Source organism: Xiphophorus couchianus, chromosome 2 (genome assembly GCF_001444195.1).
Source record: "Xiphophorus couchianus chromosome 2, X_couchianus-1.0, whole genome shotgun sequence".
Classification (NCBI taxonomy): domain Eukaryota; kingdom Metazoa; phylum Chordata; class Actinopteri; order Cyprinodontiformes; family Poeciliidae; genus Xiphophorus; species Xiphophorus couchianus.
In genome coordinates this window covers 33646546-33672972 of record NC_040229.1, presented here as the reverse complement: position 1 = coordinate 33672972, position 26427 = coordinate 33646546, and the positions used below count along the sequence as shown (strand labels likewise).

Genomic DNA, 26427 nt, shown 5'->3' with positions numbered 1-26427 from the left:
TGCCCGGAACGCAAGAGGCGGAACCAGGTCACCCTGGACAGGTCAACAGTCTGTCGCAGGGCAACACAAAGACAGACAGGACAAACAACCATGCACACACACACTCACACCTAGGGAGAATTTTAGAGACCAATTTTACCTGACAGTCATGTTTTTGGACTGTAGGAGGAAGCCAGAGTACCCGGAGAGAACCCACGCATGCACAGGGAGAACATGCAAACTCCATGCAGAAAGACCCCGGGCCAGAAATCGAACCCAGGACCTTCTTGCCTCAAGGCAACAGTGCTACCAACTGCGCCACTGTGCAGCCCAATTTTGGAGGTCAAGAGGTTAATTATTTTTATTTTAGATTATTGTGAACGATCATCTCAAAGTATTCCCAGATGTCAGAGATTTTTTTCTTGCTAGCTCCAATTCAAACAAGCTTCATCTGACATGCCCACTTTTTACTCGGTATGTGCCTCAAAGCCTGGCTTCAGATGTCCAATCACTACTGTCTTGCTTTGCCTATGTTAGATAGTCCACTGATCTGTCATCTGGACATGACTCTGTTTCTGCCTCTGGACTTCTGCCTTGTCCCTGGCTCTGTCAGCCTGTGTTTACTGCCATGCTCCTGACCTTTTTCTGTGTCTGACCCCAGAGTATCGCCTGACCCTTGGATAACATTGCCTAATTCTACTGCCTTGGTTCTGACCCAGCTTTGGCTCCCTGACCTCTGAGTCCTGTTTATTACCTGGGTTGGTAGACCTGAAGTTAGCCCACTGTGTTACCAGCATTTTTGCTCTAAACCACTTTCTGCCATCCTGCAGAAGAACCAGTAAGTAGAAGCCCCCCGAGGTCCTCCAGCCACTGCCTGGACACCCCAGTCTCTCTGAGGAACTGAGAATATGTTCCTCGTGGATTTTGAGAATGTTAGTGGCTTTCCTTTTGAGATCTTGACTACATAAGATTTATTCAAGCCACTGGTTAGTTTCTGCCCTCAGTGGTTCCTGGTCTTGCTGTTGGTTATCTCCTGCCCCACACATTTCTATTCTCAATAAACCATTCACTGCTTTACTGTTGTGTTTTGGCTGAAATTTCAGGTCCTCAGTTTCGATTGTTCTAGTATACCCATATAAGTGATATCTTGCAGTGTACCGCCTTTTAACACACTACTGGAAGACTTGTTTTTCTTTTCTGCTCTCTAACATACATTCTTCTGCTGTACTGTCACAGAGCCAGCAACATCACTATTAACTAGACATAACACCACATGTGTCTTTGAAGATTATTGTGGGAAAAGGGCTGAGTCACATTCCACAGGAGATGACATAGGAAAATGGTATGCCAGTTTTTGCTAATTTACCTCCTTCCTGCTAATTTGTCTTCTTTCCACATCAAAGGGCAGAGTTAATAAACCACATCTCAAAAGGCAGACCAAGTTCACAGTCAGCAGCAATACAAACAGCAAAGGTTTCACCCTAGCTCAATGTTTTTAAAGGGGAGGCCATCAGAGGCGCTAAGGGAGAATCAAAACTTGAGGGGGAAAAAAGCAAAAATAAATATTATAAATTTTTAAATCAGAAATATTTTTTATGTATAAAATCTAAAATGTTTCAATCATTATTATAGAATATAAGGTAAAGTAACTTATTCAAATGTTATTTGACAAGCTCATCTTTCTGATTGACTGCCTGTCAACTTTATCTGTTTATATGAAACAATGGCTGGATCAAAAAGAAAACTGGAAACAAATGGGGGAGAGAGTGTTACTGCAACCAAGCTATGTCACTAGGGACAAAATTACATTATTTATTTATTACTTAAAAATAAAAACTTTTGGGTGATTTTGCTGTTGTGAGATGATTCTGTCTGCTACAGAAAATACTCATGCTCAGAGAGCATGTTATTCATTTATTTATTTTGACATTATAGCTGGTGGTTTATTATTACTGTGTGAAACTATTTGTTAGGAAAGATGAAAAATGTTGCCAGACAATGGAAAATTGGGTCCATTGCAAAAAATAATGCTCAAGTAAATTACAAACACACAATAAAATCCTGAACAATGAAATGTGATGTGAAACAACGTTTTGCTTCCATTTATTTGGATCCACAAGAAAACTGACAACCCATTTCCTGAATCAGTCACATGGTAAGGCCTGTTTGTGAGGGTTCAGACGTCACAACCTGCTCCAACACAAGCCTCCATAAGCATTTTATAAAAATCCTCCTGGATTACTGGACACACTGGACACATCACTAGAAAAGATGTACTGTTCAGTTAGGTAAACATTTAATGTGTCAATGTTTTGTTCTTGGTGAAGTTGGAATATTGCATTGTCACTCCATTTGGCCTTAAATTGGGCATTTAACTATTTAAGATAATAAAAAAAATAACTGTTTGGTTTCTCTCCTATTTTGAATAAATTAAAGTAAGAATAACTTACATTTCTGCTTTGAACCTTTGCTTAAAATTGATGAGACACAACTGGGTTAAAAATTTACTTAATATTAAAATTGATTTGTCTAATTAAATATACTCACCTTAGGATTATACATTTTAACTATAAATTAATACGTTTTATCTTTAACTTAATGTACATTAAAATTATACTCACTCTTAACCTAAATTAAGTGGACTAATATTGCCATGTTGAAATATTTATCCTTTTTTGTAGGAACATATTTAATTGAACTTACCTGTGTTTTCTGTTTGAAGATTTTTCACCTGTATCATCTGAATCACCTGGTCCAACAGACTGGACTGGGCATCTAACACTGACGCTGTGTGCAAGAAGGGGATGAGCAGACTCTATTTTTTAAGGAAGCTGAGATCCTTCAAAGTGTGCAGCAAGATGTTGGAGACCTTTTATCACAGTGTTGTTGCCGGTGCCATCTTCTTTGCTGCTGTGTGTTGGGGAAGCAGCATCAGAGCCAGCGACTCTAATAGACTGGACAAAATCATCAGGAAAGCTGGCTCTGTACTGGGACTAAGGCTGGAGTCCCTGGAAACTGTGGTGGAGAGGAGGACACTGAAGAAGGTTCTGTCTATTATGGACAATAAACAGCTCCCTCTCCACCACATAGTGGACAGACAGCAGAGCACCTTCTCACATAGGCTGCTCCAGCTCCGCTGTCGTAGGGACAGATACAGGAAATCCTTCCTGCCACATGCCATCTCACTATACAATAAAAGCTAAATCATTGTTCTGCACTAATCAGTCCAATTTTGCACAACTGCACTGTGGCACACTTGCTGTACATATATTTACATATACATACTGTATCTGCATTTTTTGAATCTTTGCAAGGTCTGCTCTAAGTTGCTTTTTATATTGACAGCATGTTATATTTTATTTTATTTTTTATTTTGTCTACAATTGCTACTCAGTGGTGGTTGTTGTGTGTCTTGTCTGTATGCTGCTGTAACTGCGAAGTAATTTCCCTGCTGGGATGAATAAAGTAATTCTATTCTATTCAAGTGTGGGCACCGCTCAGCCACTGAAACACCTGATAAACATTCTAGAGTTTGTTTCTTTATACATTCTGTAGCATTGTTTGCTGATTTGCATAGAGGGTGCCCAGTCAGTAGCTAATGCTTTCTGGGAAGCCAGTGTGGTAACCCATGGCCTACCTCATCTGTTTTATTAAACTATTTTGGTAATTATGTGCTTAATTTCTTCCCTAGTTGTTAAATGAGAACCATATTTTTGAAATTATTTGTATCTGTTACCAGTACATGATATTTGTACCTGTAATTGATCCAGTTGGACTATTAGGTAGGCTAAGTTTTGAAATATCCCTGAACAAAACAATGGTATTGCAAGGAACGTGAAAAGATCTGCATTTGTCCAACACTATTATATAAAACTGTGTCGACAAGATAAAAGTATGCTATGGCAATTGTATAGTTACATTTATGATTTTGCAAGCTATATTACTTCTTGTATTTTAAAGATAGACATAGACTCCAACCACAAGAATGACATTCTAGTTACAATTAGCTGCAAAGGGTTTAAGTTGTATTGTGGTTGGCTCCTTTAGATATGCTGGTTCACAGCATATCTAAAGGAGGTTCTGGGATGTGATCAGAAACTAACACGCAATGTCTTACCAAGGGCCTAAAGGAGCATATCATAAAAAACTGTTTTAAAAAATTAATGCATCACTCACTGGACTTCTTGAACACAATAAATCCTTCTTTTAGGTTTAGTTTTAACTATGGGGTGGCAACAGTTGTACAGGGAGAAATGAGATGTTTCATAAAGCTTATTTTTACAGGGTTGAAGTGTGTAGTGATGCTTCTCTGACCAGGTTCCCAGACACTGGAGGAAAAGGCAGGCTATTGCAATGTGCTGGGGATTCTAATGAAATGGATAAGTAAAGGAGGAGGAGGCGAGTCTTTCCATTGATCTGAGATTGGCAGATGTTTACAGCTGGGTGTTTAATGGCCTGTGCTTTCTCTTTTTCCTCAGGTAGAATCCAATGGCAGGTGGCTTTGCTGAAGAGTGTGCAGGCATACAAGCGAAAGGTGGAACAGGTAAGTGTACACCTTACCTAAGACATGATAATATGCCGATCCAGGAGAATGAGCTCTGCTCAGACAACTAGACCAGGTGGAGGCAGTAAGCCTAGGGTGACCAGACGTCCTCTTTTTCCCGGACATGTCCTACTTTTCAGACCTAAAAAGATGTCCGGGGGGAATTTAAAAATCGTCCGGGATTTTGGTCAACTGCCTCAAAACACATTACATAGCTTACAGTGCATTGTGATTACATTGCCACTCCGTTCCACTACTCCATTCCAGGTTTCTTTGTATGGCAAATTAGTCACGCCCTTCTCCCCAAATCCAATCACGTTGCATTATGTGTGCGAGTGTGTGTGGGAAAAGTAAAGATAGCTGAGTTGACTTGTACACCGGCCGCTAGACTAGTTAAACCTTAAGTGTGACAGGCGATAGCACATGTGTGTCCGCCGATTCTACGGCAAAAATGCCTAAACGAAAGTGTACGTTTACGGAGGAATTAAAGAAAAGATTCCCGTGCTTTCATCAAGGTCGTGATCCCTATGAGGCGGAGTGTTTGACGTGTAAGGCAGGCACTTATGTGTCTGTGGCAAATAAAGGTGCCAACGACCTGCAAGTGCACGTGAATTCAGCAAAGCACGCGAAAGCAGCCAGGGGCGAAAGCTCTTCGGCTAAAGTCACAGATTTCTTGTGACATTTCCGAAATGAATCTCTTGAATCTTGAATCTCTCTGAATGATTATCATCCAGTTTCTGTGGAAAAGGGCAGGACAACTACAGTTTGAGCAGACAAAGAAACTGAGGCCTGATTACCACTCGGCATGAGTGATGATCTGGCATCTGACTTCTGCTTCTACTTTGAAGTATTGTCTGCCAGGGCTTCAGCTGATTGCCCTTCAGGTATGCCAGAACCGGCAGGTGAAGCATGCCCTCCAACAAAGATCCTATGTAGGATGAGATTAGACACATGCACACAGAAAACACAGTCCACACACAGGTCCAAACGGCAACAGAAAATAGTTTGGTCTGATTTATTGTTTGACAGTGAGAAAATGTGTTGCATCTTCTAATAGTGTATGTAGCATGTCTGGTTTCAGCTGAACTTTTTCCACACAGATTTTTATTGCGGCTTTATCTTGAGTAAGTGAATTCTGGATTTTGGCTATCTCATGGAGAAACGGGATGCAAGAAATAAATTCTACCTAAGTTCATAAGTTCTGATTATGAAAGCTTCAGGAAGATTCGCTAAGGCAGGGATTACCTTAGAAGGAAGGAATTGATCTGTTAAAGTACCTATGAGTTAGCAATAGCAAAGCAGGTTGTTAGAAGCAATGAACAAGGAGGCGACTAATGTCTACGCCAGCACACAGACACAAATTATTCACATCAGATGTAAGTCCTCAGTTCCTGATGGTACTGCAGAAATTGTTTGTAGACATTAATCAAGGTTCCTACTGTACAATGCAAGTTTTAACCATTAAAAAATACTTCAAAGTAATACTGTACATCAAAAAACAATATGAGATTTTGAAAAAAATAAAAATCTCCTTTTGCTGAAAACAAACGTGTGTATTACAAAGGAAGTGGAAAAAGGACAATTTTCTGTGTGAGGAGGGAGGAATAAGATCATAGCTGGATGCTGGAATGCAAATGTAGCTCATTTTAGTAGGAAACTGGGACTGGAACAGATGGAAAAGCTAGAGCTCACCGTTCCCACATGCAGCACTTCATCATGACATAAGACTTAGCTGAACTCATGACATACTAATACTTTCCACTTGTTTACCTGAGATTTCAAAGGCATAAAGATGTTGCAAGCCTGGAGTACTGCAGCTCTGTCTAAAAATGTGGCAGTATTGCACAACTTGCTGATAAACATTTTCTCTATTTGTTTCCAGATCTCTTTGGTATGTTAGTTTTGATTCCAAGTTGTGTGGAGGAACACATCAAAGGCCTTAATTTTATTTTAAAGAGAGCTGCTTTAGTCTTTGTTTGATACACCCAAGATTCTGTGATTCTCTTTTCCTTTAATAACTGAGAAATATAACAGTGTAATGACTGATCATTGATATGGTAACAGTGATAATTTTCTTGTGTGAGGTATTTCAAAGTGTTTTGTGTAGAAATGTCCCTGGATGGGTATTTGAGGGTTTTAATATACACTGTCCAATATACAATGGCTTGCAAAAGTATTCACACCCCTTGAACTTGTCCATATTTTGTCATTACAAGCATAAACGTAGATTTTATGTGAAAGACCAACACAAAGTGATATACAATTGTGAAGTATTATACATGATTCAAAACATTTTTTTTTTTTACAAATAAACTGAAAAGTGCGGTGAGCAAAAGTATTCAACCCCCTTTTTTCTCTGAGTGCAACCAGTTGCCTTCATAAGTTGCCTGACTGCTAATGACTAAATAGATAGGAACTATCCATAAAATGGAAGTTGGGGGACTTTAGAAGCTAAAGATTGTAATGTAGTTCTGAAGAATTTGTATACAATCTGAACCAGAACAGGTGAGCTGTATGATGCTCACATGGTTCAGTTTGATCTCCAGGCCCAACAGTGTCTGTTATCCGTTTGTCCTGTTTTCACCCAACAGGTTTATCTGGATCATTCTGTCTTCTTCCAAGAAACTGGAGGATCTTGGAAGATTATGGAAATATCTTTAGTTATTAGCTATTACTTTCATATCTGGTCCCAGCTGGGATCAGTACATTCCATATGAGGAGATATTGGGTAGCTGCACAGGCCTAAGCTCTCTTAACAGAGGGAGAAAGGTAAAAGACTGGACTGCTAACACTTTGCTGACTGCAAACCTCAACCTATATTGTATTTTTACGTATGAAAGTTGTCACTCTAATTTGGAGTTGGAAGACAGAACTTCATTCCCTTTCCTCTGAGATGAGATAGAAATCAGAAGTGGAGATGTTTTTGACACGAAATTTATAAAATGAATGAATAAAATAAAACGTAAGCAATTATTCAAATAAGATTGCTGAACATTTTCTGATTATTTCAGAACTTTTCATGTTGATTAGTAGAAGGAGATGGTTTATTCTTTGTCAGTAGATTGTTTGGTGGCCACAAAAAAGGGTCACACACTAATGCAGGATCCCTCAGATCCAGGCCTATTGGTGTTCTGCAGGTTTTAGCTCACCTGGGTCAAATAATGAGGTTGTTTTCAGAGAAGCCAATTGATTGTGTTATGTTGAACCAGGCACACACCCGAGTTTCAGGTCACTGGGCTTCAAGGCCTGGATTTCAGGACCCCTGTTCTACTGTTCTGTGGGACAACCTTTGCCTTTGATTACAGCACAAAATCGCTGTGGCATTGTTTCAATAGGTTATTGAAATGTCACACAATTTATTTCCATTCAGGGCTGCATTCATTTTTCACCAAGATCTTGTATTTGCTGTCCCTTTATGTCTTTCACTAGGACATAATTACTCACTCGATTTTGATTTCCTGACTTTGACCCTCTTCCCATCTGACCTGAGAACTGGAACTGCTCCACCAGTTAGATTGGACCCACACACCTTATCTCAGCCTGTCTGACCAAGTGTCCAATAAACTGGAGCTTGTTTAGTATCAGCGTCCATCCATGCCTGAATTGTGCCACTTTGACAAGTCACTGGCCAGTGAAGTACTGCTTCAGACTTCCTCGTGTAATACCACAGCTCCTCTCTGCACTGTCATACACCTTCTTTAAAGCTACAAAGATGCAATTTCCAATTATTTAGAAATGACTGTCTTATGGATAAGGCACCACCATGCCTAGAGGATTTAATTAAAAACTAAAAAGGTGTTCAATCAATCAATGCATTTTCATCTGGTCTCAGTACTTCTCCATCAAGACCCTAATAGCAAAGTTTGCATCTTTAATACTCTTAACATGAAACCATGAATGCACTCTTCTGACCTAAACCGATCTCCCGCTATTCTTTCCAGCAGCTTCATTGTGTGACTCTGGACTCTGTAATAGCCACATTTCTGTAGGTAAATACAGGCACAAAGACATGGGTAAACTGGTAGTGTTTCAGGATGGATGGATGAAAAGAAATATAGGAAAAGCGCCCAGGACTCTTTGTAAAACTTGAAACATGTCAGAATATTGCCTTTGAAATCTCATTTTGTTTGATTGTGAATATTTAAATTTAGGGGGACTCTTACCATTGGCGCCCTCCTGCCTCATGCTGCTGAACTGTGTATCCAAACTGAGCCTCTATAGAACCATGGAAGATCTTGTAGTTCTTTGTATCAAAATTGAAGCAGAGCTGAAGATCTAAAACACAGGAAAATATCTGATTTTATAACACAGTCATATTTTGCACACTCAACAAATAAATTAACCAACACACGTTTCCAACACAGAATTGGGGATTACATTGTGTCAAAAATATTTCCCTTTGTTCCAGTTAATTGTGAAACAAATCCAAACCTACATGGTCCTGTGTGAAAAAGTGATTTCCCCTTAAACCCTAAAAAGTTAGGGCAACTTTTCAGAAATACACAATTGTAATTCAACCACATATGATGGTTTTTATTTGAATACTTTTATTAGAATTTTCAGCAAAATAAATCCCCTACCAACACATTCAAATCAACCCACAAATCCTCACATTTATTGCATAAATATAGAAAGAAAGCAAACAAAGAAACAAACAAATCTTAGTTGACTTTATGTCTGGGAGTCTTTCAATATGGCATAAGAATAGTTGCCATATTTTGTAAAATGTGTTGGCAGAACCAAGCATAACATGTCTCTATGGTTCAACCATGAGCTTTGAGACATTGGAGAACAGCCCCAGACCATCACACTACCATCAATATGTTTTACTGTACACCCCACACTTTGAAAAGCCCTGGTTTCTTAATTTTATTGTAACTGCTCTCATCAGTTTTACATTTTTGTTTGAGCATCACATTTTATGTTAATTTGGAATAAATTCTGAATCCTGAGGAATATCTCATTTTAATTCGTATTAGTCTAATGGACACAGGTCTCAGGTTTGTCACGGCTGCACACTGAATACATTGAAATGGATTGCTGATTGTATGCTGTTGGCAGGGACTAATGCTAAAGAAAGACAGAAACTTAACTGTGTTAATAGGGATTAAAGAGCAAGAAACAGGAAATAATCACATGACTGCAGAAAACAAGACTGGGATCCATGCAATAAAACTATAAATAAACTAAAATAAAAAAATAAAAAAATAAAAAATCCAAACTACATTGCAAAACACAACAAGAAAAAAATTCTAAAAAGAAAAAAATCCAAAAAAGCAGAGATGGTAGAAATAAATGACAACCTGGCTGGGATCAGAAGGGATACAGACATCAGACAATAAACAAACAAAACCTGGAGAGAAACGGTGCTGACGGGTGTGCTGATTAACCGATGAACTGCAAATATGGGTCAGCTGAAGACATTTGCTTTTCATAGACACGAGATGTATTGATTTCATCTTTCAGTGTCATAAAAGACACTGGAGTTTGGTAGATGATCCAGGTAATCTTATGATGGGTAAGGAATTCTTCTTGGTTGGAATGGGTCGTTACTCGTGCTGCTGTTGCTTTTGTATCATCTCAAATCGACATGCTCGCCTCTGACAAAGTGTTTTTGTTTCTATACCAACACCTACAAGATACATTCTCCTGTATTTTTCTGGATTCTCTGTAAACATAAGAGATACATATGCTAACTTCTACTGTGCAGAAGTTGGCAAATGAATCCCATTCTTAAAAGGAAAGCTTCTTGAAATGCACTTAGGCGGTTTTATTACCCTTCATGTAACTTTTCTTGTACCTGTTTTTGAATTTGATACACTATTCAACAAAATACCACATCACCATATATTTTTTAGCTTTAATTTTGCTACCTTTCTATTGCAGTATATAGTATGTGTGCTGTGGTTCATCACCTCCAGCTGAAAAAATAAACAGTGTGCTCAGTCAGACTGTTTGCCAGCACAGATGGCAATGATATAATTTTTTTTCTACTGCTGAGAGAAATAAAAGACACTGGAAAAGAGAAGAACTGTCAGAGTCTTTAGAGGGATGGTTTCCTCACAGCTGAGAGTAATCGGTTTCTGTGTGAGCTGAACCTAGAATGATTTATCAGATCTGTTGGCAGGAGACACAAGGTGCTTGCCAGTGTGTGGATGCAAGATTCTGATCCATGTCTGAGCGTCTCGTTTTGCTGCCACCGATCTGAGTAACTTGGATGATCCTCTGGCACTGATGGCAAATTCTTAACATTTTTCACAGAACTGAGCAGACCTTTCTTTCGGTCAGATGTTGCTCTTGGTGGAACAGTGTTCATTGGCTGTTTTGTTTTTCTTCATATTTATTTTTGTTGCTGTCATAAGTGAAAACAGATTAATGATTAGAGGCCATTGCAGACCAAGAATATGTTTGTAGACTTTACAATGTTTGTACTTTAAGGTACAAAAATTCCAGTGTCTCAAATGAAAGTCTGCAAGGTATGATTCCAATTAGGCCAAAGATGGAAGTGATTATGAGAAGAAGTGAGCACACTGTCAGACGTGGCCTTGTGAGTCACTTCTTCAGCAGGCAGACAGATGGCTGGCTTAGGACCACTGCAGCTCCTGCTAATGTCACTTTCCTGGCAGGTAGAACAGGGCAAAGGCCATTTGTCAGGCATTCTTATTTCCTGTTCAAAGTGTTCAACAATAACACCATTATAATATAGAAAGATATGGAAAACTCTATTCTCATTACAGTTAAAGATGGTTGACGTTTCTGAAATCTGTAGTTGAAGAAGCTACAGTTTTAACACGCTCTGCTTTATTGTCTCTTTGTCTACAGTTCCTTCTGAAAGGAAGAAAGTGCCAGATTTTCCCTTTAGATATGTAGTAGCAGTAGCTAATGTTCCATCTGGTCCAATCATCTCTGTTTGCTGTCAGTTGGCTAGCTAAAGAATGGAGAATCTGTTAAAAATCTTTGTTAAATTCACCCGAGAAACATTTGAATATTAGAGATGCACCATGCTTTCCTTTCAGAAGGAAAGGCTGTTTTCAGTTAGCAGTTGTGTCTTTGACATAAACAGTTTATTGGAGGTTTGGTTCTGTAACAGGAGAAATAATCTGCCATTTAAGCAACTATCATGAGCTTAATGAGCCCAAAATTATTTTACAGAGATTTAACAGCAGAAACAACAATATTCTGTGCAACATGCATCTTTATGGGAACCTTAGATGTATGTTAGGTTCTTATTTACAATCATCATTGCTACTATCCTGCGACAGACTGGCAGGAAACGTTTGCTGGAGGTAGGCACCAGGCTAAACAGATTCTCCATTCTTTAGCTAGCCTGCAGACACCACTGGGGCAAGGGTGTTAGAAAATGGATGGATGGATGAATTTCTACTCAGTATTATCCATACATGTTCTTGTCTCATGAGAGTTGGTGTGTAGCCATCTTGTCTGTGCAATATAATTTATTGTTGGCTCTTCAGCACAGTGCATTGAACATGCACACAAATATTATAACATAGTTTTAATTTCAAATTTTTGATCATTATTGAGTGAGTAGATAATATATTTCATTAAATTCAGATAAGAGCTAGAATTAAATGTTCACTTAAGTGTTCACTTCTTCCTACTTTTTTCTAACAGAAAAGTAGTATTCAACTAATTGTTTTGTTCTTGGTTATTTATGCACATGTTTATCTCTATCTTACCAATTGCTTGTTCACTTGTTTGTAAAACCTGTTTGAAATAAATAAATACAAATGCAAATTATGCAAGTTGTTCAACTTGCCCGTTGTCTATGGTATACCCCGCCTCTCACTGTTCTTAGGAAGGAGACATGTTTGTCTGCAGAATACTGGAATACTGTGACATTGTATTAAAACAATACTCTGTTCTTGGTGAAATATTTTTCACATTTCCTCTAAAGTGTACTTATTGTTTTATTGTGCTAATTTTCATAAGCATGTCTGTACAATTCTCTGATAGCATATTGTCAATGTACTCTTGAAAAATGTGAATATATTGAAAGCACAATGTCAGTTTTTTCACCTGGAAAGTGTGTTGTAATTGGTCCTTCTGTGTTCTGGTAGCCTGATGTGTTTGCAGTACTGTAGTGTGTATGAAGCATGTAATATACTATGGCAAAGAAGAAGAATAAAAGACATTAAGTAACTGAAAAGTGTACTTCATTAGCAATTATAGTAAACCAAAAGTGTAATTGGAGTGTATTGTGATCACACTACTAATATATAAAACATGTAATGCTTATATACTTAGAAGCATTCTAAATTTATTTTAAATGTAATTCGATCACAAAATAGTACACTGAAGATATACTAATAAAGCATGTTTATATGACATAAAAAGTCATATACTTAAGCTAAACAAATTATAACTTTAGTTGTTCCAAAATAATATGTGATAGTACATTTGGTAACACACTACAAGTATACTGACGATTAGTCTGGCTTCAAGTATGCTCAAGTATGCTAAAATTGAACATACTTAGTATATTTCTGTTTCACCAGGGAGCCCTGCTAGGATTAAATAGTATAAAAGATGATGGATGTTTACAGCAAAAAAAGGACAACTAAAAAAATCAAACTTTGAGACTTGATATCAATCTATATCAAGTCTCAAGCTTTGTAGCTTGACCTGGATTCAACTAAGTGTTTTTTGGGGGGGGGGGGTTTGTTGTTGTTTTTTTTACCTAAGTGAAAATTAAGTCTGAGTTGACACTAGAGTCAACATCTATGATTATCTTACCATCCAAATTTCACTTTGATTCAAGCCTAATTACAGTATTCTCTATAACAGGGGTCCTTAAACGCTCTTGTAAGAAAAACTACAAATTGAGTAAATTTGATGACAAATAATAAGTTATGGGTTTGAACAACATATTTAAAGTTTATGACATATTTAAAGCTGCAGCTCAGGAGATGTCATTGTTCTACAATGGGCAGGAAACTGAAAATGGCAGCGGGAAGAGCCGTTATAGACCGGGTCTCCCTGTGGGCTCAATGGCACATGGAGCAAGTAGAGATGTACCTGTTGACCAGTCTAAAGGTATTTACATTTTTTGAAAAAAGTTCCATCCATCTGTTTTTGATTATTTGAGAATATGATTTAGCATAGCATGTTTTAGTTCTTGCCAACAGAGAATGGAAATTGTTCGGATGTTCATTCTGACTATTTGAAATGCTCTCAGTGGGCATGGAAGCATCGAAAGGGAAGCAATGGAGCAAAAAAAAAAAAAAGGTAGCTTAATGTTGTCCTGGAACTGGAATGTGTTAAGACAAGAAGACAAATTAGTGGTAGTGTCCTAAGAATCAGTTAGAACTGCTAACTCATTTAATCCCACCCCTCCATCTGACCCCGTGTACCGCTCCATGGAAACAGAATTCTAACCTGAGTTCTTTCTGCAGGATAAAAATTCTTGCCCCACTACAGACAGAAGGGTTTCAGAGATGATATTGTTTGAGGAACATAATGACACTGAAGTGTTAGACTGCCTTCCATATTCTCCACTTGTCACACATTCTGTAGTTCTCAGCATGAGCCAGCAAGGAGTGTTCTTGAGGCTGAACTTCACAGCTGCCAGAACTTAAGCCTGAAACTCAGAGTTGGGTGAAAGATAGCACAGCCAACTTTAGGATACAAAAAGTTTGTTTTTTCTTTCAATTGACTGTCTTGATCATTTTCCAGCTATTTCCATCAAACTGTTATGATGTGTATATTGGTGGATCCAAATGCAGAAAGGCAGAGGGGGAAAGTAGATTTTGTATTTTAATGAAAAATGTGCAACAGGGAACCAGAGCAGAACAAAAACCATAAATCCAAGGAAAAAGCCAGCAAGGAACACAAAGAAAATAAAAGAGTATAAGGGGATTAAACAGGGTTTAACAGGACGAGTCAGCAAGGAGAGTAAGCAGGAGGAAGGTTTAAATACTGTGAGGGTGGATGAGGGAACAAAAGACCTGGGCTGATTGGCTAACAGGCTGCAGGTGTGAGAGGAGAGAGAGAGAGTGAAAGTGGCACAGGGGGTGAGGGAGAATACACAGGAATAAGAAAATGAATCTAAGAGCAACGAGAAAGAACTAGGCACAAAGAAGAAATAAACATGATAAACTAGTATTACTTAGAAGAAGTGAAGTAAGGTAAGACAGAAACAAGGCTGATCTTGTTTCAGCCTTGTTTAGCCTTGAAGAGAGTAAAGAACACAGAATAATAATTAAACTAAAATCAAATAATCAAACACTAAAACAAAAACTTTCATTTGTAACAGTTTTTTCCTTTTTCTTTTTTAGAACAATATTTTATTTGTGTTTTTTATAGTTGCATGAAAGACTTTTAGACATTGGTCAATTTGGCTTTTAAGTCTGAGGATAAACAAGCTACAAATTGAAAGCAGTGTTTATTTTTTTATTTGAATATTGACCAATGTTGACTTCTATAAATGTATTTCTTAAGTACCAAGCCAGTACTTGGGTTTGCCAAGTATAAACAATATTTATCTTTGTTTGAAAAACGAAGAGCCAGGTGACAAAAATGATCTGACAGATTCAACAAACTCCACTTTAGTTTCACTAAGGATTTAAAACATCACTATACATGACGTCCAGATTCCAAATAACTGCTTTCTGTGTTTACCTACCAGCTGCGGATCAGCAGGCAATAAACACAAACAGTTGATGTGTCGGTGCACATGTATACTGATCAGTCTGAAAGCCACTACGACCCTCAGGGGAGATCACTGAGTCCACACTAATTCATCTGAGTCATATTTCACACTTCAATGTTTAAAAGCATGATGCAATAAAAGATAAACAGGAAATGATCCTTAGTGGGAATTTCACGGCCTACCTGCATGAGAACATCGATTGAAATATCAGAACAACCAGTGAAACCACTAAAACAACACAGCACTGCAGGAAGTGCTGCTAATGTCTTGAGAAACAAATTAGCTGTTCCAAATATGAATGGTTTCAGTGGACATTTGGGGTAGGCCAGGCACATTTATGAAATATGCTGTTGGGACTGAAATGTTATATAACTCCATATATGAGACATGAATAAATGTTTAATGATAATTACTTCAATTGTTTTTTTCCCCTTATGGGCCATTATGTGCCTCACAAGAACATTAATTTCTTAAGATATAACAAGATTACAGGAATCGGAATCGTTCTGTAAAAATGTATTTCCCTCTTCACACTTTTCTGTTACTGTTACTTTTTTTGGTCACAGTTAAAGGTTTCAGATCCTGAAACAAACATTTATTTCAGACTAAAGTGAATACAGCAGAAAGCTTCAAATCATTGGTTTTAGTTACTATCCAAAAGTAATTTCCCCAATGTGGTAAATTATGTATTGACTATATTCTTTAATAACTGAAGTCAATTTCACTCAGGCCATATCTGCAGAATCAATTAATCTTAAAAAGTTACACATAGAGGCCCTGATCCAGAGACGACGTTTGGATCCACAAATATCGGGGACTGCCCACAAATAGTTTAAATTTCACACATTTGTAGTTTAGTTTTTAAGTAATTTAATCTCAAAACAATAAGGAACATGTTGCGCGTGTCCTCTGAATGACTGAATGTTGTTAACGCAGCTTAAGTGATCTAGTCCAAAAAATAGTAATTTTCTAAATGAAATAATTACTGCATTATGTGACATTTCAAAACACAAGTGGCTATTTTAGCAACTGTAAGAGCAACTATAAATAACTTCTGCTGCTTATAGTTACTGAAATGTTGCTCATTGACTGTTTCATAAATGTCTCCTCTCCTCATTTAGTTAGTTTCCTATTTAGATCTCATGCCACCAAAGAGTTCCACTCTTCTGCTTTGTATCCTTTTTATGTATTATGGAAAGGATACATTTTTAAAGTAATCCAACTCTGACTTGACTTCCTCAAACTTTGTCAGATTAGAACCTCACTATGCTAAGCTCCATGTGGTTAGCAAAAAGACCTCAAGATATTTGAATACAAATAATCCCCAAAAGTTGTTCTATCTCAGATGAATGCTGCCCAATTAAAATGTCAGACTAATGAGAGGTTTATAAAGTACTCCAATTGATTTTATTAAGGAGACTGGCTTCAGATTTTATTTATGTTTATATTATGTTTATTAACTTGTTTTCTCAATTGTTTCTTTGTTCTTGATTCTGACTTGTGAATTATTCAGGAATACATAAATAGAAGGGACCTTCTCCTGTCATCTTCTAGAGGTTTGCTGGATCTTCTCACTCATTTCTGTTTTTGTACCTGATTATTCTTTGGTTCTAGATTGTTTGCTTCACTCCTTTATTAAGCACACACAACCTAATAGTCAAGAGCTTAGATACTAATAAATAGTTTAATTTCATTTTATAGTAAAGACAGATAGGGGCCCATTTACCAATGCACTTCCAGAGGTATGACGTGGTCCAGAAATACTAATGTAGACCTGATAGGAAATGAGTTGACAGTATCTAAAGACAGAGAGCCCTTCACTTTAAGATCTTCTCTTTGAAAGATGCCTTACTCCTTGAAAGGAGTTGAAAAAGTTATTTGAGATGTACATTAAACTCATGTAGACTAAAAACACACCCGTTTCGAGTTGCTTTTGAGACACAATCAATGAAACATTAATCAATAATCTGATATGTAATGATAGCACTTGGCAAAATGTAATGCTTCAGTTGTTGACTGTGTTCTGCGACTTTGTATTTTTGTTTTTATAAAGTAAAGCACTTTGACTGCCTAGTTGCTGAAATGTGCTATACAAATAAAATGTGACTGATTGATTCGCGTTTCTTTCTCTACTTTTGCAGCCATTTATGTGTGATTGAATTAAAATTACTTTTTTGTAAAGTGCCTCAAGATGACATTTGTTGTGAATTACTTGTGTATCAATAAAATGAATTGAATTGACTTTAATCATTAGAGTTCATTAACTTGAGATTACTTAAGGACAGAAACTTTTCAGACCACCTTATTAAGTTGATCTGGTGGGGTTTTTTTAATCTCCAGACTAATCCACCCTCAAAAATTAATCCAAGAGTTGTGTAATGGCAACATTTGGAGCACTCCAGCTCCATGTTCATGATTCAACAAAAAGAAAAAAAAACTGCACAAAGATAACCTGAATGGAAGAGTACCAAGTCCAAAACCACTGCAATGTTGACATCAAAGAGTCGAATACTGAATGAAGAAAAACCTTAAATCAGGATTTTGGAGTGGCCTAGTTAAAGTCTTAACTTAAATCCAGTTAGGAGGCTGTAGTGCAGCAGTAAATTGGTCATTCGTGCTGTAGGATAGGGCACAACCAGTTCTAAAGTTAAGGGAGCAATTACTTTTTCAGTCAGGATGGCATGGATAGATTTTTTCTCTTGTTAAATGAATTGATCATTTTAAAAGTTTGGATATAATCGGATTATATTTTGCCTGATAGAAATGGCCTGTTTTATTTTCTGAAACATTAAAAAATGAAGAAACAAAAACAGAAGTGCTGTTGAGGTCAATTCAATTAAAAAATACTTTATAATTCTCAAAATTCCTTTATAGATTCCTTACAGATGGTGATGGCTCTGGGCAGGAAGGATCTCCTGTAGCCCTCAGTATTACAGCAAGCCTAAAAAAGCCCCTGAATCTCTTGTTGTATGAGTCTCATCAAGGGGATGCTCAAAGTGGTTCACCGTGTTCCTTGATATGTTACACATCTTTCTTTAAACAATCATCTCCAGAGGCTCCAGAACAGTCTACAGTACAGAACTAGCATTCTTTATCAGCTGTTTGAGCTTTTCTTTAAGTCCTTCGCTCTGATGCTGTAATAGTGGACAGATGGTGTGGAAAACACACTTAGAGAAGATGTACAACATCATGCTGCAAACACTGGAGAAGCCGAGGTTCCTCGGGATACAGTCTGCCCTGTCCCTTCTTGTAAATGACTTCATGGTCATGTCTCCAGCCCAGTCTGCTGTCCAAATGAATGTTTTTATTCTAGACCAGGGGTGTCATACTCCAGTCCTCAAGGGCCACTGTCCTGCAACTTGTAGATGTGCCTCTGCTGCACCACACCTGAATAGAATAATTAGGTCATTAGCAAGGCTAGGAGAACTGATCTACACAAGGAGGAGGTAATTAAGCCATTTCATTCCAGTATTTTGTACCTGTGGCACATCTAAAAACTGCAGGACAGCGGCCCTTGAGGACTGGAGTTTGACACCTGTGTTCTAGACCATCAACTGCTCTTCACGATGAAAATAGTGTTTGACACATTCTGGTTTCCCCTACAATTATCTGCTGTGTTTTGTTCATATTCAAGATGAGATAATTGTTTCCACACCATGAGTTAAAACTGTCCACCAGCTCTCTGTGCTCAGCTTCTTGTTCATCTTTGATAAACCTGTCAGCTGCTGAATTATCTGAGTATTTCTGTAGACGTCAGGACTCTGACTGTTGGAGATCTGAGGTGAGCAGGGTGTAAAGGAATGGTGAGAGTACACTGTAAAAAAAGTCTGTAAAACAAACAGTAAAAATCTGTGAAATCATGACAGAAAAATTTTGTAAAGAAAAACACAATGATATTTTGTTCATTTAACAGTATGATGTTGTATAATGTAGAACCAAAAATTATTGTAAATTTTAAAATAGAAAATTGCAAATAATACTGTATTTTGTTGTGAAAAACACACATTTTGTATGTTTAATGGAAAAAGTTGTATCCTTCACAACATTTTTACATTTCAGCAGTGAAAAACTAACATTTACATTCTGTGATTATTAAATCCAAATGAATTGGAAGCTTACCATTTTTTTTTGCTAGGGAGAAGTAAGTTTGGGCTTCCCTGTTTAAGCTGTTGCCCCAACTCCAGATAAGTGGAAGATGGATGGATGGATGGACAATGAAATAAATGAATAAATTAATAGATTTGGAAATTAATGTGGAATTGCGTAATTATGATTCCACATTGTTTACTTCCAATTTTGTTTACTAGTTATCTATTTATATTCACTTGTGTTTTCCCACTTCTTTAGATTGTCATTTCCTCTTTAATTCATTTACTTATTCTTTGTCAATTTTGATTGGATCATTTCTTCATATTTCACGACTAACGTGGAGGAAACACCTGAATCAACAAGAAGGTCATGTACTTGCTTATACATGTATTTTATTTTTAATTATTTTTTTGCTAACCAGTGTTAGCAAAAAAATTTGTTACCTTCACCGTTACCTTCACCGATTTGTTACCTTCACCGTTGCCATTATAAGCTCAAAGTTCGGCTACTAAGAAAGACAGAGATCACCGCTTTGTGCTCAACTTCTCCCATTCGCTCGACAGCGCGGTCTGTTCTGCTCTCTGATTGGTCCGCTTACCTGGCGCCTGAAAGCTGTTTTGAACAAGTTCGTTCAACGGTTCTCATCTCAGAAGAAGCTGAATTGTACTCAAACCTCGACGCTGTTTGGACCTCGTCAGCTTTCAGCAAATGTAAGTTAAGCTTTATTTTCTTCAAACGTAAAAGGCACGGTAATTTGTGTTTCTGGAGAGATTAAATTTTGTTTTTAAGGCGTCATATTGCTTCTCGGAACAATATGCAGTCGAATCATTTTTTGCTACACCTGCAACACGTGTAACTTGTTGGGTAGGCTGAAATTGTTTAAACATGATTACATGTACGTTTTGCTGTAAAACACTAGAATCATTGAGGGGCTATGTGTTGCATTGTGCACAGAAACGAGCCCAGTTGTGTATTCAAATGCCTCGGCACAGAATGTAAGCGGACATTTTGTACATATGCAGCGTTCAAAACTCATTTTTACCGAGTTCACAACTTGGCTTCACAACCCGAATCAGCCAAAGCCATTGTTGCTAAATTGAAATGCACCATTTCATTGTGTGGGCACCGAAGCCAAACTGTGAAAGAAGTCGTTGCTCATTTAAAGGAGCATATAATGGAGGGGCGGCCTGTAGCATGTCCAGTAAAAGATTTAAGGATGTACATGACTAAAAAGTGTGAATCAGGCACGAAATTTTGTATGACACTAAGTATGAGTCTCTTTAATTTGTACATAGTTGAATACATGTTATATTACGGTGATCTTGTTCTTTTACCATTATTTTGTCTGATTTTATTCCAGAAATGGCTGAGCAAACATTTTTATGCAGCGCTATCAGTGAAGTGTTGCCCGATCTTGCAGAGGCTTCAAAAGACATTCTCGAGGAGACTTTACAGTCAATTGGAGTAGAAACGTATGATGACTTCCAGTTCATTGTTGAGGAAGACTTGCTGTCAGCATTAAGACCAATTCAAGCCAGAAAGGCACTTGCTGCTTGGAAATTCAGATGTAAGTAAAATTGTAGAAAAGCAAAAATCAACCATTAAACACTGATATTCATATTCAGTTCTGATAACTTATTTGTTTTTTTGTGTTTTTGAAGGCCGGACCCCTGAAACCAGCAGGTCCTCAAGTAATGCATCACCAGATACTCCTCCATCAGAGCAGTCTTTGTCCCCGCTAAGTGTGTCATCAAACTCCTCCAGCAGCAACCAGACATCTGCAGCAGACTGGGTGGACACCTTTGAGATACCATGGGAAAAGTTCTCAGAAGAACTGATGCAGGCATTAGAGAGAGGTAAACGGCCAAGTCCAAAAATGAGGAAGGAGATTGTCAGGATTGTGGTGTCTGAAATGATGCAAAAAAGTTCTTACTTGGGTAAAAGGAGTTCTACAGAGGTTGCAAAGAAGATGGTGGCAAAATATCCAAAATCTCTACAAGACGTTATCGATGGAGATGTCATTGGCCCTGGCTATCATTCACTCGTCAAACAACTTCAATATCGAATTGACAACGTGAAGCGATCTACAATGCCTAAAATAAGAAAGCAAAAGCGCTGCTCTGAAAACTCTGACACAGATGAAATTCCTCAGGAACAGAGAGCTGCAATTCAGGTCACCTATGGGTGTATCAACTGGAATGTAAAATTCCTTCCTCTTGGAGAAACTGCTGAAAGTCAGCAACAGAAGAAGGACAAGCTCAAGATGATCTCTCTGCAGAAGGAGGCCAATCCTGAGGAGATGAAACAATTACTGAGGACAACTTTCTACTCACAGCGCAAAGATATTAACCAGGGGAAAAGCATTCAAGATGTCTTGGAAGCCTGGCCTGTTTTATTTCATGATATTGGGATGGCTGTACACTACAAGGAACTTACTGGACTTGGATTGAAGGAAACCTTCATGAGGAACATGGATATGAAGGGAAAAAGACTGCTGAACTACATGAACACTGTTTGTGTGAACAAAAACAAAAGGTTTTTCCAGGCTCCGACAAAGTTGAAGATGTTAAGGGGAGAACTGGACGGTTACTCTGAAGATGTTAAAGAGCTGATGCTCCTACTTCTCTGCTACTTCAATGAAAATGAAGAAGCAATGTTCTTCTGTGTGGAGGACACATGCCTAGCTGAAGAAGTACAGATGGAGAATGTCTCCTTGACTCCCACTATCATTGTGTGTGGTGAGTTCCTTTTTGTTTTTCCAGTTTCTTTGACCTGTTGTCTTGTCCCCTTTCTTTGCCCTTTTGTCCATCTGGCATTTTGTTTAATATTGTTTTTTTTGTGTTTTTTTTTTCAATTATTTTCTTATGCTTTTACTATACTAATATTTTTTTTTGTACTTTTTACTGAATTTGTTATTTTTCATATAAATGTCATTGCTTTGTTGTATCAGGAGTCTAAATTTATTTGTTCTTTCTCCTTAGGTCAATCCTGCTTCCATGCTAAACGATTCATGCTGAGTGTGGATCAACAGATTGGAAACAACAACATCTCCTGTTTTATTTCTGCCCTCTGCATGATGTTTGGGAGCTATTATTGTTTTAACATACATTATCCATCGGGGCTGGCGTCTACACTGGAGTTTCTGCAGAGGTATGAGTTGTTTTTTTTTTTAATTGTAGGGAGTTAAATTTGACTTTTGACAACTTTTATATCTTGAATAAAATGTTTATTTTTTTGTGAAGCACATTTTGATGTAGTTTTCTGTTTGTCCTCTTTATCTTAAGGTGTTTCTTCTCAATCAACCCAGACAAGGGCAGTAAGGTGGAAGAAACCCGTAAACCCAGACTGCGTGTGAACCCCCGTGTACTCACCTTGATCCAGAAACTTTTGGATCATGAGTGGCGTGATGTTTGAGAAAGGACTAAAGTCAGTGAGTTATCAAGACAGTGTTTAATCTTAACAGAGCTGAATAGATTTGTAAATGTATGTTGCATCTCACACTGTGTCTGCTGAAGTTAAAAAAGTTGAAAAGACATATTTATATTTGTTCAGTGGCTGAATTTTGCTCAATGTCAGAAAGGACAAATGAGAATTTCATTGAAAATATGTTTTCAATTAAAATGTTTATTTGTTTCTAAAAAAAATTGAATTATCATTATAGATACAATTTATATTGGGCTTCCTTGAGTTTTAAATTTGCATTTAACTGGTAAATGTTTGAAATTTGATGTTTATAGATATTTGAAAATAGAATTGTTTCTAAAAAAGAAAAACTTTTGAAGCAAACAAACATTATTATTAAAATGTATACTGGAAATAGAAATGTATTGTATGTTATAATCTTCAAGCCCCCCCTCCAAAAAAAGGGGGTGAACATTGGTTCTCGTACTGTTTCTGATAAAGTTAAAAAGGTTGAAGAAATTTATATCTATTCAGCAGGTGCATTTGCTTCATGTGCTTCATGATGTTCAGAAAAGACAAATGAGAAAATAAATATTTCAAAGGCATGTAAGTGTATGTTTATTTTTTTAAGATTATCATAGATACAATTTATATTGGGCTTCCTTGTGTTTTAAAGTTTCTTTTAAGTGGGAAATGTTTGTTGAAATTTGATGCTTATAGATATTTAAAAATATAATTATTAGTAAAAAGAAAAAAATTTAGAGCAAATTTCTGTTTTTCAGAAAGTATTAATAAAATGTTTTAAATTGACATTTTAACAGTTTTAATCTGTTATTTAAAGGTATTTTATCAGTAGGACTAAATGAAGTTTTTTTGTACAACAAACAAAAACTGGGTAAATCTTACTGGAAAAAAGTGTAAAATAACAGCATTATTATGATAATTCATCAGAAAAAGTTGGTTAAAATTACTTGATAAAACTGTTTTATTACAAAAATAACCCTTTTCAAATCACAGTAAAAATTTGTGCAAAACTATGGGAAAATCTGTTCATTTCACAATTTAACACTGTTGTAATTACTGTTTGGTCAGTAAAACAGTTTACATGTTCACTGTGTTTTCTACAGAATTATTCTGGCAACCACAGCTGCCAGTTTTTTTTTGTAAAAACAACAGAATTTTTTTTACAGTGTACCGTTCCCTGTGGTGCTCCGGTGCTGCTGACCTCCTGCTTACAGACACAAGTTCTTCAGTCTCATAAGCTGGAGTCTGTCTGTTTAGTTCTAATTAATGCTGCACCTTGAAATGTGGAACATTTGAGGCAGATTACTTAGTAAATCAAAGGAAGCTTGGCCAATTTGCTAAATGTTTTAAAATACTGTCCCTCCATTGACAGCTTGGAGGGATTTCAAATACATGCCTCAAATGTTGCAATTTGACATGTCCTTAAAATCACCTGCAGCTCTTGTTTAAAATGAACTCTGTATCATGTGTTGCATGTTCACTCACCTGGCTGCAGGGTGCACATCCACAGTACAAGAATGTGGTGATAATCCATGAGTTGCTGTCAAAGACAAACAGTGAAGAACGGAGTGAGAATAAGCACGTCTCATCCCAGAATGGGTTGTTCACTCTGCTGCTCTGATGTGGGACAGACGGGGCGGAACAGAGAGGAAGAGAAGGAGGAGGCGCTCTAAGTAGTAAACAGACCTCCTCCTGACTCATGTGTCTGCCGGGCTCACACAGACAAGTTCTCTAAATGGCCTTACTCTTTATCTCCTCTCTTTCAAAAATTAGCTTTAATGTCTGTGGTGCTGCAAAAACAGGAAACTCCTCCAACTGTCTGTGATTCAGCTCACTGTGCTTAAGACCAGATGTGCTTTAATGTAACCTGTTAAAGAACTTTTTTTCTTGCTCAGTCTGTGAACAGTAGGCTACACACTCTGAAGGTCTGGTTCTCTTAGCAACTTCCTAAAAGCCCAATTTGCAAAAAATACAGTTTGTATTTTTTCCCCTTTTTGAATGACATGTAAAATAAATAGATGTTTAAGTTCAGTGCGTTGCAAAAGATCACTGTGCCAGTTAACCTTGGGGTGTACTTGAATGAAATGTGTGAAATATTTCTTATGTGCAATGAAATCCATACACTCAGCAGAAGTGGGCTTAGAGTCTTTTCTGAACTGGACAACTATTATGTAAAATTCACTTTTTGCATGTTTCTGTTCTTCCCTTTGAGTATCTGCTGCTTCTTAAAACAGCTAAGAGCCAAAAAAAAAACAAAAACAAACAAACAATAAAATCCAGCCATTTACTAAATGTTCTGCTGGTGTCTACAAAATTACCTGTTTCCATCTGCCACGGCCTGGTCAGTTGTGGCAGATGGACTGAGACAGGTTCTGGTTCTCCTAGAGGTTTCTTCCTGTTAAAAAGGAGGTTTTACTCCCCACTGTCACTACATGAACGCACAGAATGAGGGATTGCTGAAAAGTCAACAAGACAAAGCAAGCAACTGTCTACTGTTGCTATGTTTGTAAGTCAATGACTTGATGCTCTCCTGGGATTCCTTAGATAAATATGTTGACAGCCAATATGGCCCTACACTCTGTCCTTGGTACAAGGGAGAGCAAACAACTCAAAAACCCAAACGGCAAAGCAATCAGGCGCAAGGTATTTTATTACCAAAAAAAATAAAAGTCACGAATAGTGACACAATAAAACCGCCCTCTTGTCCTCAATAAAATCCAGGGCTCAGTAATTGTCTAAAAGTCACCAATCCAAGGCCACGGGCTGGGCTCCGCTTCTTAGGTTGCTTCTGGTGGAGGTAATCCGTCTGCAGCGCACTCCGTTGCCAATCCCCAGCTGACGGGACGATGCTCCATCACCGCTCCACTCTTCGGCGTGCAACGCCCCTCTTCCGCCCGATCCAGCTAAAAGAAAGAGCAGGAAAACGCCAGCATCCCCGCTCCGTCTTCCCCTCGCTCCGCAGCGTGTCGGTTTCTGTAGCCTACAGAAACAGGTTGTTTTTTCTCTCCCCCTCCTTCCATCCAGGCTCCTTTTATTTTGGGTTTAATCAGCCTCTGCTGACACCTGTATCGGCGGCCAATTAGTGCGCTCCGCCTCCCTAGACAAGCACCTTCAGTCTAGTGCGTTTGGATTGTTAACGGGAAAAAAAGAAAAACAAACCCCAAGCATGCAAAGCACAACAAAAATAAAAACAAAAACACAATCATATTTTCCCCTGTACAACAAATAAATAAAAACTTTTTAAACTCCTTTCAGTAATGAACTGGAATTGCTTTACTGCTCGATAGGATCAGTTGGAATGTACACACCACTGAATTGAAAAGATTTTCTTGTAAATAGAACAGAATAGAATAGAATAGAATAGAAGTACTTTATTCATCCCAGCAGGGAAATTACTTCGCAGTTACAGCATAGAGACAAGACAAGAGACAAGACACAATAACAACGTCCGGGTGTTGAGTCTGGAGTTTGGCTGCGGTGGAGCTGATGACGTCACAGGCCACCGCTGCATCAGCAGATGGTGGAATGTAAACAGCGATCAAAATGGCGGATGTAAACTCCCTCGGTAAATAATACGGCTGCATTCCCACAGCCAGAAGTTCAATGTCCCGGCTACAAATCTGTTCCTTCACGTTATCATGACCGGGATTACACCACCTCTCACTCACATAAAGTGCAATCCCGCCGCCCCTCTTCTTCTGACTCTTGGAAAAGTCCCTGT

General features: G+C 37.8%; 2 protein-coding genes across 3 annotated transcripts in view; one reads left to right on the top strand and one right to left on the bottom strand.

Moving 5' to 3' along the window:
• LOC114160013 (integrin alpha-11-like) overlaps positions 1 to 24339 on the bottom strand; it is a 55586-nt gene extending 31247 nt beyond the window's left edge. For both annotated transcript variants that reach the window (XM_028042353.1, XM_028042360.1), the window contains exons 1-2: positions 24192 to 24339; positions 8686 to 8797 (exon numbers count right to left, since the gene is read on the bottom strand). In XM_028042353.1, the coding sequence (XP_027898154.1) occupies positions 8686 to 8797; positions 24192 to 24240 (161 nt within the window). In that variant the 5' untranslated portion in view covers positions 24241 to 24339. The remainder of the gene's footprint in view (positions 1 to 8685; positions 8798 to 24191) is intronic.
• On the top strand, positions 21462 to 22882 carry LOC114160087 (uncharacterized). Its single transcript, XM_028042510.1, has 3 exons — positions 21462 to 22018; positions 22262 to 22430; positions 22565 to 22882. Exons 1-3 carry the CDS (start codon positions 21544 to 21546, stop codon positions 22692 to 22694), a joined length of 774 nt encoding a protein of 257 aa, XP_027898311.1. The 5' UTR covers positions 21462 to 21543; the 3' UTR covers positions 22695 to 22882.
• Positions 24340 to 26427: the final 2088 nt, after the last annotated feature.